The 14,127-nt window shown below is 40.2% G+C and overlaps 1 protein-coding gene across 1 annotated transcript in view; it reads right to left on the reverse strand.

Moving 5' to 3' along the window:
• Positions 1-14,127, reverse strand: part of LOC124723014 (zinc finger CCCH-type with G patch domain-containing protein) — a 167,256-nt gene that overhangs the window by 140,726 nt on the left and 12,403 nt on the right. Inside the window, exon 2 of the mRNA XM_047248189.1 lies at positions 1,276-1,455. Within this exon, the coding sequence (XP_047104145.1) occupies positions 1,276-1,455 (180 nt within the window). The remainder of the gene's footprint in view (positions 1-1,275; positions 1,456-14,127) is intronic.

Consider the following 14,127-nt stretch of genomic DNA (forward strand, 5'->3'; position numbering starts at 1 on the left):
GGCCTCCCGCATGCCCACTATACGCCCTCGCTCAAAGTCCGTCAACTGCACATACGGTTCACGTCCACGCTGTCGCGGCATGCTACCAGTGTTAAAGACTGCGATGGAGCTCCGTATGCCACGGCAAACTGGCTGACACTGACGGCGGCGGTGCACAAATGCTGCGCAGCTAGCGCCATTCGACGGCCAACACCGCGGTTCCTGGTGTGTCCGCTGTGCCGTGCGTGTGATCATTGCTTGTACAGCCCTCTCGCAGTGTCCGGAGCAAGTATGGTGGGTCTGACACACCGGTGTCAATGTGTTCTTTTTTCCATTTCCAGGAGTGTACATCTACATCCATACTCTGCAAGCCACCTGACGGTGTGTGGCGGAGGGTACCCTGAGTACCTCTATCGGTTCCCCCTTCTATTCCAGTCTCATATTGTTCGTGGAAAGAAGGATTGTTGGTATGCTTCTGTGTGGGCTCTAATCTCTCTGATTTTATCCTCATGGTCTCTTCGCGAGATATACGTAGGAGGGAGCAATATACTGCTTGACTCTTCGGTGAAGGTATGTTCTCGAAACTTTAACAAAAGCCCGTACCGAGCTACTGAGCATCTCTCCTGCAGAGTCTTCCACTGGAGTTTATCTATCATCTCTGTAACGGGAGTAGGAGACGTACTGTAAGCTGAACAAAGAAACTGAACAAGGGCATGCAAAAATGAAGAAAATTAAGGAAGGGAAGAATTTTACACTTTAATGTCCTACTGACAACAAGGTCATTGGGAACAGAACTGAAGTTCAGATTAGGGAAGGCTGTAGGACAGGAATTAAGTGTGTCTTTCTCAAAGGTACAATCCCAGTATTTGCATTAGTGATGCAAAACCTAAATCTGGGTGGCTGAAAAAGGATTTGAACCATCATCCTCCTGCCTGAGTCCAGCATCTTGGCTTAACAAACATTACCTCAGGTTCAGAGGGTGGTTAATGTATTAAATGTAATTTAAATGTTTTTAAATAATTCAAATTCTCACCCAAAATGTTTTATTGAGAGTAATTATGATGAACTATTTCTTATTATCTGATCATCATCATTACAGTTCTCATGTTTTATTCATCATTTTTATTCCCAATTTGTGGTTTCTTTAATGGTCAGTCATCATAGCTCTTATACAATCAGGTTTTGAATTATCCGCTCAGTCCTTTACAGTTGTACGCTAAAAATCATTTCTCTCTCTCTCTCTCTCTCTCTCTCTCTCTCTCTCCCTCTGCTCCATTACAAGGAAATTCTTCTTACCTCATTTTCACTGTTATCATTTGACAAATTTTGAACTGTATCACTACTTTTATTTCTGAGTTGAGTCATGTTTTCTTTAGTCAATGCGATAAGATGAGTCATCTGTTCTTGCAGTACGAGCAAACTGTCTTGATCTGATAATGACCCAGTAGTTGCCACTGCAAGTTGTATTTGTGCCAACTGAAAAAAAAGGAAGAAACATTAGTAAATCAGGCTGATAGCCTGCCCATAAAAAAGGCCTTAATTCTTAACATACATCATCACACAGGATCTACTTGCAGCTTCTAACAAAGACTAAAATCATTTATTTACCTAGTGGAGTTATGTTACTGAAGCTATTACATTGTAAAAATTACCCATTGTTTTACATTCCTATTTTTCTGGGGGCAGAGATTCAGAAAGTTCAACAGTCTCAATGTGGAAACTTTGACATGTACATTCATTATTACATTTGACAAAAGGGTAAAATTCAAATGGCTCTTACAATGAATATTTCCATTATCTGCTTGCTGCACTGTATACTGTAATAAAGTTTTATAGTTAATAGGGCTATAGTTAATGAATTACTTGTATGGCACATTTTGTTTCTATCAACAATATTTGAAACCAGGAGTATTCTTACAAGATGCATACGGATACAGCTTCTGTAATGCATCACTGACCAGGTCAAGAGCCCACAATCCAGGTTCTCTTTTAAAAGATATGCCCTGATAAGTGATCCATAATGTTCACAATTATCTCTGTTCGACTCAGAGTACATCATTGTTGGTGGTTCAAAGTGCAGCATCTTCATAAAACTTCCGGTTACTGCCTACTGCCCTTCAAATTCTCTTCTTTACAAAGCTGTGTGCACCTTCATGATGGTATCCATCACAAAACTCGGGAGAGCACTCCTATATAAATCATATCTAAGTAATATTATCACACACTAATGACTTTAGTATAATGAATTTTTCAGTTGTCAGGAATGAGCTCAAAGAAATAGTGCATACTGGTGAGGAAAAAATTGTACTTCTGTTTCCGCTACACATTTTGGGCAGTCTAATCATTACTTCTCCCAGCCTAGAACTACAAGGCATTCTTGATTTCTGCTACATGTTTATTTTAATTGGGTGTCACCATTATCTTCTCTACTACTCTTCTAGTTTCCCCTCCTACTTGGACCTTTGCCTCTCTTCACAAAGTTTAACCTTTACTATCCATTCTCTTTTCCTTTCTTGCACTACATCCCACCCCTCCCGCTTTTTATGGATTCTATTCCATCTAAGTCTTTCATTTCATATTTACACTGCTGGCCACTACTCTCACAGATCCAGCAGCTGGAGAGATCTTTCTTATACCCCGTACCCGAATGATCCTAACAAACTGACCCTTTTGTTTTATGCGATTTCAGTACCCAATCAAGGTTTCATTTACAATAACAATAAACAAGATTCGACGTCAGACATTCAAATATGTTGGAAGTGATTTATGATCAGCATGTTTTACACATGATCAATAACTGTCTGCGCCCTTTCACAAACTGGGAGTTCAGAAAAGAAGTTCATAATCTCACACGTGATAGCAAAAAAGTTGTATATTCTGGACTTTAGTAATTTTATTGTGTACTTTTTTAAAACCCTAAAAACCAAAAATGATGGAGTTTCTTCATTCATATTCTATATGATCTACTACAATTTTGAGTTCCATTACCTTTAAAGTGGGCAAAGTCCCAAGAATCAACCAACCTTTGTGTGCTGACATAGTTCACGGGGATACCCCAGATTGAGAAGTATGTCCAATTTCTGTACATATTTAGTGGTTGTAAACCATTGCCGGTTAGCTGTATTCGATTAAGATTATGCGGTGGGTTTCTCATTCATAAATCACAATTGAATGTTGTTGGTTTGTGAGGAGATAATGTTATGCAATGAATAAGAAGGAGAAATATCTACCAACATGTGTAGGAGTTCAACAACGGGGGGCTCGTGGCCTATGAGACCGCAGTTTATTGTTCTGCAATTTTGCTTCTCACGTTTGCCGGGATACCACAACTTCCACCGTGTGAATATGTAATCGATGAATTCAGGAGAGCCATACTGAATGTCATGCAGGATGTAACAGCCCCATGCAGCCAGCACCCAAGAGTACAAATATGTTGTTTACCCAGCTGTAAAGAATCATATGACCGTGTCACATACCTCGAGTCAGGAAGTGGGCTCGTTTGAATCGAGACGAGTATCCACACAGAGAGCGCAACGCCGTCAGCAGCACTGTAGACTGTCAGCATGGTGACAATTATTGAGGATTCCCTTGATGTGGCAGCAGAGAGAGAAATCTGACAGTGGTGCACTTAATGATACCAATGAACACAGGAGTGGCACCACACCATCTTTTCAGATGAGCCAGTTCTGCATACAACATCATGATGGATCATGTGTGGGAGCTCTGAGGAAAATGAATGGTGCCAATTACATTCATAATCATTATACAGGCCCAGCATCTGGCACTATGGTATAAGGTGCCACTGGGTACACACCACAGTCAACAGTCGTACACAAAGGAGGTAATCTGGAGAGCAACCATTACATATCTGATATTTTGGGACAACAAGAAAATGCAACAAAATAATGTTGCTACCTCAATACAGAGGGTGTTTATTGCCCTGGCCAGCACACTCGCCAGATCTCTCTCCCACTGAAAACATCTCGTTGTGGGTTGCCATGAGACTAGGACACCACAACTCAGCAGCCACTATGATAAACTATACCACACAGATAAAGTAGCACAGAACAATTTAATTGTATCTGTCACGCAAGCTCAATAAGACTCAATGTCCAGTCAAGTTAGAGCGATCTATGTACTGAATTTGCCACCTCGCATACCCAAAAAACACTTACCATGATTTATTCTTCCTTCTATATGATTTACAAACAATTAAAATTTTGTAATCAGTTATACTTTCTAGTGTTTCAATTTTAATGGCCAGAATTGTACACTGCCTGACAGAAAGCACCCAGAGACATGGTGGGATTTAAATGTAACTTCGTACACACATACATCATCAGTGGAATGTAAATGATCAAGAGTTGCAATTCTCTGTGATGGGTAAAATGCCCATCAGGGTACATTAGTGTGGTCACCATGCCTAATAGATTATACAAGGGCTGTCAGGTTCAGATCAATCACATTTGTTGGCCAAGACATCAACATGACTTCACTGTCATGTTCCTCAAACCACCACAGCATGATTCCGGCCTTGTGACATGGACAGTTATCCTGCTGGAATATGCCACTGCAGTTGGGGAAGACATCAACCGTGAAGTTATGCAGGCGGTACACGACAGTGTTCATATAGCCCACACCTGTCATGGTGTCTTCGATTACTATCACAGGTCCCAAGGTGGCCCAGGTAGATGTCTCCCACAGCACTGGTTGACATGTGTATTGTGGTGCATATTTCGAGCAGCTGGATGACAGCATTTCGAGACATGATTGTTGACCTCATACAGAAAGATGGCTGAAACCTGAAATTGATAGCAGCAAGATTTTTGAGGAAAATTTAAGTATATATTGAAAGTGTAGGCAAATGGGAAATGGAGGTGGTGTATTTGTCACAGTAGACAAGAATTTGAACCCATTGAGGTGAAAATTGAAGCTGCATATGAGATTGTTTGGGCAAGACTCTGTAATGGGGGGGGGGCATAAAATGATAATTGGATCCTTCTATCACCCACCCGAAGCATCCCTTGATATAACCAAAAACTTAAGAGGAAACCTCGGTTCACTTGTACATAAGTTCCCCAATCATATCGCAATCATTGGTGGAGACTTTAATCATCCAACAATTAACTGGGAAAATTACAGTTTTGTTGGTGGTGGGCATGATAAGACATCCTGTGTAACATTACTAAATGCCTTCTCTGAAAACTACCTAGAACAGATAGTTACGAACTCCACTCATGATGGAAATATACTGGATCTAATGACAACAAATAGACCTGACCTCTTTGCAGATGTCAAAATCGAAACTGGTATAAGTAACCGTGACACATTTGTGGAAACAACGATTAGCAAAGTGCAAACGACAAATAAAACAAGCAGAAAGACATATATGTTGAGTAAACTAGATAGAAAATCAGTAGTGTATTATCTCAATGAGCAACTTGAAACTTTCAGCACAGGGCAGGAGCATGCAAAAGAAATATGGCTCAAGTTTAAAAGAACAGTTGACCATGCGCTGGACAGATATATACCTGGTACAACAGTTCACAATGGGAGGGAACCTCCATGGTATACAGTCACTGCAAAGAAACTTCTAAAGAAATGGAGATTACTGCATAATATGTATAAAACAAAATGAAGGGCTATAAATAGAAAGATGTTGGATGAAACGCATTTGGCTGCCAAGAGAGCAATGCTCAAAGCCTTCAATGACTACTGTTGTAGAATATTGTCAAATGATATTTTACAAAACATAAGAATTCCAGTTGTATGTAAAGGCTGCTAGTGGCACCAAAGTTAGTGTACAGACCCTAATGCATGAGATAGAAACTGAAACTGAGGGTACCAAAGCAAAAACTGAAATGCTTAATTCTGTTTTCAAATATTCCTTTACAAAGGGAAAATGAGGAGAGCTACTCCAATTTAATGGTTGTGTTGAGAAACAGCTAAAATGTTAAAGTTGAACAAAGCTCCATGGCCCAATGGAATCCCTGTCATATTCAATACTGAATTTACAACTGAGTTAGCTCCTCTTCTAACTGTAATCTACTGTAGAACCCTTGAATTAAAAACCTTGCCCAGTTCTTGGAAAAAAGCACAGGTCATGCCTATCTACAAGAAGGGTGGTTGGAGTGATCCACAAAACTACCATCCAGTATCCTTGGCATTGTTTTATTATAGAAACTCATAACATATTCTGAGTTCAAACATAAAGAGGTACTTTGAACAGAATGCCAACCAGCACGGATTCCGAAAACATCAATCACGTGAAACTCAACTCGCACTTTTTCCCATATGACATATTGAAACCTTTGGATCCAGGCAATCAAGTAGATGCAGTATTTCTTGATTTCCAAAAAGCATTTGACTCAGTACCACACCTACCCCTTTTGTCAAAAGTACACTCATAGGAGATATCAAGTGAAATTTGTGACTGGATTGAGGACTTTTTGGTAGGTAGGATGCAGCATGTTATCTTGGATGGACAGTCACCGTCAAATGTAGAAGTAACTGCAGGTCTGCACCATGGAAGTGTGTTGCGATCCTTGCTGTTCGTGTTGCATATAAATGACCTAGCAGACAATACTAATAGAAACCTCAGACTTTTTACAGATGACGTAGTAATCTATAATGAAGTAATGTCTGAAAGAAGCTGCATAAATATTCAGTGAGATCTTGATAAGATTTCAAAGTGGTGCAAAGACTGGCAACTTACTTTAAATGTTCAGAAATGTAAAACTGTGCACTTCACAAAATGGAAAAAAAACAACATAGTATCCTATGACTATAATATCAATGAGTCACTGCTGCAAGCGGCCAACTCATAAAAATAGCAGTATCTAACACTTTATAGGGATATGAAATGGAATGATCACATATGTTCAGTCATGGGTAACACAGGTGGTACACTTTGGTTTATTGGTAGAATACTGGGGAAGTTCAATCAGTCTACAAAGGAGATTACTTACAAATCACTCAAATTGCTCAAGTTTGCAATATTACAAATAGTACTAACAGGGGATATTGAATTAATACAGAGAAGGGCAGCATGAATGGTCACAGGTTTGTTTGATCCGTGGGAGAACCAAAGAGATACTGAAGAAACTGAACTTGCAGATTTTTGAAGATAGACGTAAACTATTCCGCGAAAGTCTCCTAACAAAGTTTCAAGAACCAGCTTTAAATGATGACTCTAGAAATATACTACAACCCCCTACATATCACTCACATAGGGATCAAGAAGATAAGATTACAATGATTACTGCACACATATAGGAATTCAAACAATTATCCTTCCTGCGCTCCATACATGAATGGAATGGGAAGAAACCCTAATAACTTGTACAATGTGACGTACCCTCTGCCATGCACTTCATGATGGTTTGCAGAATAGATGTAGATGTAGACCCGGCGTAACCTGAAATGTGATTCATCTACCTGGATGGCACATTTCCAATTACCCCTATCCAATCTCGATGATCCCATGCCCACTGCAATCATTATTCACCATGTCACTGGATGAACATAGGAACACAATGTTTTGGCACATCACATAAGGCAGTGTTAGGAAGTCTTTTTCTGAAGGCATGGAATATTGCCTTGTACAAAAATTAAATCTGAATGATAAATAGTTCAGACACGAATAAAATAGAAGCTTCTCAAATGTGATTCTACAGGAGAATGCTGAAGATTAGACAGATTGATCAAATAACCAATGGGGAGGTATTGAATGGAATTGGGGAATTAAGTAATTGACTAACACAAGAGGTTGGTTGATAGGGCATATACTGAGGCATCAAGGAATAATCAATTTGGCAGGTTTTAGGGAGGGAATTGGGAGAAGAAGGGGGTGAGGAGGTAAAAACTGTATAGGTAGAGGAAGGCTAGACAACAGTAAACAGGTTGGAAATTATTTACTGGTAGAATTGTAGTAGTTATGCAGAGATGAAGAGTTTGCACAGGGCAGACCAGTAGGGAGAGATGCATCAAACCAGTCTTTGGACTGAAGATGATAACCACCACCACAACAACAACAACAACAACAACCACCACCACCACCACCACCACCACCTCCAAAATCAACAACAACAACAACAACAACAACAACAACTGGAGCCTTCTGTCTTGGATATCAGTTGATAAAATCTGTCAAACACAAATCACAAAATTTTCACCATTTATAAACCAAATGTCAGTCATAAAAGCTATAATGATAATGATAAAAACTAACGTGACTATGTAACATATCATGATATCAATAAGAATATGGGGAAAAATTAGCACAGTGTTGTACAAGGAACCATACATCTACATCCATCCTCTGGAAACCACTGTGGGCTGTATGACAGATTGTACTTCCCATTGCTCCACGTATCTGAATTTCTTCCTATTCCATTCATAATAAAGAATGCTTAAATGCTTCTGTGGTTACTGTACTCAGTCACATCTTGTATTTGCTGTCCATAGAGGAGTGATATGAAGATTGCTGTAGCATATTCCCAGATTCCTCACTTTGGCAGTTGGCCTTTGTGGGATGATTGATGTCTACATTTAAGGGTCTGCCAGTTCAAGTTTTCCAGAATTCCTGTGATGCTCTCCCATGACTCAAACACTTGCGTCGGTGTACACACTGCCCTCCTTTTTAGATATTCAGTATCACTTGTTAGTCCCAATTAGTATGTGACCCACACATCTGTTGCAGAGGTATTTTGCAAGTAGTCTCCTTTGTCGATCAACTGCACTTTCTTAGCATTCTACCAATGAAGGAAAGTCTGTCACCAGCTCTGCTACAACTGAGGCTATGTATAATCATCTTTCATATTCCCCACACAGTACTACGTTTTTGCATTTTGTGAAGGACAAATGTTGCATTCCTGAAACTTTAAAGCAAGCTGCCAAGGTTTGCATCTCTTTGAAATCTTATCAAGATCTGTTTGAACATCCACGTAACTGTTTTCAGCTTGCTAATACATCATTATAGGTAAATGCATCAAGACTGAGATTACTATTAACACTGAGTGCCAGGTCTCATTAATATACAACATGAGCAGAAAGGGTCACAACAGACACTTGCCTGGAACACACTTGACTACTTCTAAAATCGTTGATGACTCTCTATCCAAGATAACATGCTGCATACTCCCGCCCATGAAATCCTCAACCTAGTCACACACTTTGTTTGATAACCCCGTGATCATACTTTCATTAAGTAGTGATGCTGCGGTACTGAGTGAAATCCTTTTCGGAAGTTACGGAACACTTTATCTGCCCACTTTCCTTGATTCACAGCTTTCAGGCTATCATGTGAGAAGAGTGGGAGTTGAGTTTTACATGACTGATTGTTTTTTAAATCCATTGTGCTCACCATGAAGGAAGTCGTTCTGTTTGGGATATCTCCTTACATCTTAGCTCAGAATATGTTCTAAGATTCTACAACAGATGGATATCAATGATATTGGACAATAATTACATGAGTTATATTTGCAACACTCCTTGCAGATCAGTTTGACCTATGTTTTATTCCAACCAGTGAGGGATCTATGAGTCTGTTAAGTAAGCTACGATTTCTGCACAAAATCTGATAGGGAGTCCTTTGGGCAATGAGGCCTAGTTCAATTTTAACAATTCTAGTTGTTTCTAAATTCAACTGACACTAATAGCTCTATCACGTGTTATTGTTGTGGTGCAAAAATTAAATTGGGGACAGTAATCATGTATTTTCCTAAGCAAAGGAATATTTGAAAATGTAGTTGAGCACCTCAGCTTTTGCTTTGTTACCCTTACTAAAGTTCCTGAGTCATCCATAAGTGTCTGGATATTCACTTTGGTGCCACTCACAGTCTTTACATATGACAGGAGTTTCTTTGGAGTTTGTGAGAGGTTTCTTGATAAGATTCTGCTGCATTAGTCAAATGCTTCACACTCTGCCCTTTTGACAGCTGATGATATTTCATTTTCCATCTATGCATCCAGTCCATAAATTTTGCCATGTAACTCCACCCATGTGAAGTATGACTATGTCAACTCCCAGCAGTACAACACAATTTGTTGCTGTAATAATGGTCTTTATGGCCATTTTCTATCCAAAGGTTCTGAATGTGCTCACCTCTGTATATAACACATGGAGGGAGAAGTCACCTGCAGCTGACCCACAGATAATAATATCGTTGCAGACTTAGAATGGCTGCATATATTTTCAGGGCACTTCATACCATATCTACCAATCACAAACGATTTTCCTGGATCATTACTGACACCAGTCTCATCATAATCGAACACATTACACGGAGAGACACTCATGAGGTTAGCTGTATCCAAAGTGGCATAATACGTGTGATGCAGGTCCCCAGTTCAAACCCAACCACCAGCAGTTATTTTCTATATACTTTTTATCATTTCTTGAAGGTTCTCCAAATTTCTTACATTTTTATATTCTGGGATATTCAATGTTTGTATAAATAGCAGCACACATTGTCCACTAGTCCAGGTCTCCTCTATCTGTACACTGGTGTTTGTAGTAAACTTGCTTTCAGTGTTAAGTGTTGAACTTCATTGAAAAACCTGCTATTGGATTTAGGCTTGTTAGTTGTTATGAGATGACACGTTTAGTTGAAATGCTGGGTACTTAACCAGGGCTTCAATTCGACAATGTAAAAGCTGCCGCCTACAGAGATGCAAACTGAGATACAAGCATACATTGTTTCCAAGGTCCATATATTCAGGAAAACAATGGGTTCCAAAATAGCAGCAATTCAGCTACATGTCAGGCATCCATAAGTGTTTTGCAAAAATAATGGTTAGGACCCAATGAAATTGCTGAAGGAATTGACTGAGTCACCAAATACAACATGTGTGATGTCATGATGTGTTCAGCAAATGTGTACTTATGCTTGGACAGCACAGCCCAACACTGGTTCGAGAACAACAAGGGGAAGGTAGTTAGCTGGAACAAATTCCCATTTGAACTGTAGAAACCATTTGCTGACAATCAGCTGCAAGTCCACTTGGTGGAAGAACAAATGAAGAACAGGATCCAACACAATGGGAAAACAACACAATCTTACAAAAGGAATATTTTGGCTCTACATCACATTGTGAATCAGAGTGACAGTGTTCTGGAGTAAAAGACAAGTGCTGGCATGACGGTCAGGAACAGTAGAGCACAGAGGGCTTTGAAGAAGATGTCAGCCAATAGTACGCTGACCGAACCCTCTCTAGGATGACACCAAGACAGCAGCGGCCTCTAGGCAAAGAGAAGGGTTGGGTTGTTTTGGGGGGGAAGAGACCAAACAGCGAGGTCATTGGTCTCATTGGATTAGGGAAGGACGGGGAAGGACGTCGGTCGGGCCCTTTCAAAGGAACCATCCCGGCATTTGCCTGGAACGATTTAGGGAAATCACGGAAAACCTAAGTCATGATGACCAGACACGGGACTGAACTGTCATCCTATCGAATGCAAGTCCAGTGTGCTCGGTTGCGCAAAGAGAACATACACGCCATGCCATAAGGCCACGGTCGAGTTGAAGAGTAGCTGTTCTATGAGGTCTACAGCAGCTGTATTGTTTCACTTGTATTAGGAGTTGTGTATACTGAACAGAATTTCTTATTTTGTCTGTTGCCCGTTGCTTGTGACACAGCGTTGTAAATTCTCAAAGTTAAGTATTGTCATTTATCTTACTGTAATAAAAATTCATTAAAATGATTTGCTTGAATTGTTGTCTAGCAATCCAAGAAAGTGGGTTTCCTACGCACCCCATATTCGACGAGTAGGCATGCCACAACAGACAGAAGACAATAAAATCTTACATTTGGCAAAAGAAGTCACAGGAGAGATGTTCCAAGTTCTTCTGGTAAATGATGTCAAAATAATTGAGAGATTGCTCCAGCAATGCCAGCACATGAACTAAATGCAAGAGAAAAAGAGTCGGATGAAAGAAGTGTGACTGACTCCTGAATGTGGTTCCTATGGCAGTTGCGGAAGACCATCGTGACTCTATCTTTCTCATATGTAAGGTAATAAGAGAAGATATATACAGCAGTTTATGGTAAACAGAACTGTCAGACAGAGTAAGCAAGAGATAGCGGCCATGAATGTTGGCCCCATATATTATGACGAAATAGAGAATGTTGGGGGGGAGGTGTGTCGATCTTTAGCAGGAAAACTAAATGAGGCACCCACATTTGGAGGTGAGGCTGCCACAGATGAAAATCCCCTATTGATGATAGTTACCAGAACTGGAAATCTCATTAACATCACCACTGACAGTCAACCTACCAAGGTGCATGTCAACTCTGGAGCCTTATCATCACCAGCTAAAGAAGACTATTCTGTGAGATGAAATTGGTTGTACTGAACGTAACAAATGGGAAATACGCCCAGCTGATGGGACCACATACTCCAAAAATAACTATCAATGACAGAAAAAGAGTGCTTCGAATTTGTGGTTTAGGCAGAATGTGTTCTTAATATTGTTTGCAGATTGGAGTTCTTGTAGATGTCACAAACACTCACAGACTGCGGAAGATCATAGCTCCAGATTGATGAAGATATTCCAATAAGCACACATAACAAAGACTGCTCTGGATGTGTGTTTGCTGTTGAAGATGTTATCTTGCTGTCAACAATAAGTTCCAGTGGTCTACTTAGATGTTCAGTCAAACTACAAAGCTTTTAATTCTTCAGGCTTTCCTGACAATCTGTTGACATGCTGAGTAATCAGGATCTCTAGAGGACCATTGGAGTTGTACCTGCCTTAAGCTGATGTGCCAAGACATTGTGTTCCCACATTGATCCAATTTTTATGAATTATGACCACAGTGGGCATGGGATCATCAAGATTGGATTGGGGTAAATACAAATGGATCACTAATGTCATGAGCAGACACAAGTCATCGCTAAATGTATACTTGTATGATTAACCAAACCAAGAATCTTGCTCCACTACCACTGCAGACAATACAATGGAGGAATCTACTATGAACTGTCAATATTATCTAGCCTGGTCAAGGAACAACACTGGTGAGTATTAGCCTATCTGCTTTCAAATTTAGAGTGGAGAAAAGACAGAAAAAGCTGCCCATGGTACAGCACCGTATCATCACTGCAGATCATCCACCAATCATCTAGTGTGTGTGTAGTGTGTCATCAGCTGAATAAGAGACAATTTGGAAGGAAATGAAGAAGGTGCTGAACGATGATATCATTGAACTGTCAGAGTGTCCTTGGTCCTCCTATCTGGTCCTTGTGAAGAAAAGGGCAGCATATGACATTTCTATGTCGACTACCAATGGCTGAACAAAATCACAAAAAAGGTGTCTACCCACAGCCGCGCATTGATGAAAGACTAAGTATTTCTCAACTACGGATATAGAGCCAGGCTACTGGCAAACAAAGGTTTGCAAAGCTGACCAGGAAAAAAACTCTCTTCATAACTTGTGATGGCCTCTGTGAGTTTAAAATTATGCCATTTGGATTATGTAGTGCTCCAGACACCTTTTAACATACCATAGATAACCTGTTTCAACATCTTTGCTACCTGGATAACATCATCATTTTTTCGAAGACATTTGAAGAACATCTACGCTTCCTGACAATCACAACAAAGTGGCTCAGACAGCAGGCCTCTGCAAGTATCCATAAAAGTGGCTCTATGTCACCCAACGAATAAAACTCTTGCGGTACCTAGTTAATGACGATGGTGCGCACCCCAATCCAGAGAAAATAAGAGCAGTCACAGATTTTCTGACTCCCCGGTATATTCATGATGTGGGAAGTTATCTTGGAATGTGCTCGTATTACCGAGAAGAGCCACGAGAAATATTTTTCCTGTCCTTAAGAAGGCATTAATATCTTCTACAGTTCAATCATTGCATGACAAGAATACTGAGACAAAACTTTGCACTGACACCACTGTCAAGGGAAACGTGCAGTTCTAGTACAAATTCAGGAAGGTGCTGGCAAAGGTGATAACTTATGCTTCCAGAGTACTCTCCAAATCTGAGATGAACTACTCTACAACCAGTAACATGTGCCTTGCAGTTGTCTATGCTCCTAACCTAACCTAACAGGTTTGTCAGACACTATGTGAGCCATTTTAAGCAATGACAGCAACTGAAACACGTGCTGCAATTATCTCCGGGGCGTCTGGT

The sequence above is a fragment of the Schistocerca piceifrons genome, chromosome X (assembly GCF_021461385.2).
Source record: "Schistocerca piceifrons isolate TAMUIC-IGC-003096 chromosome X, iqSchPice1.1, whole genome shotgun sequence".
Taxonomy (NCBI): Eukaryota; Metazoa; Arthropoda; class Insecta; order Orthoptera; family Acrididae; genus Schistocerca; species Schistocerca piceifrons.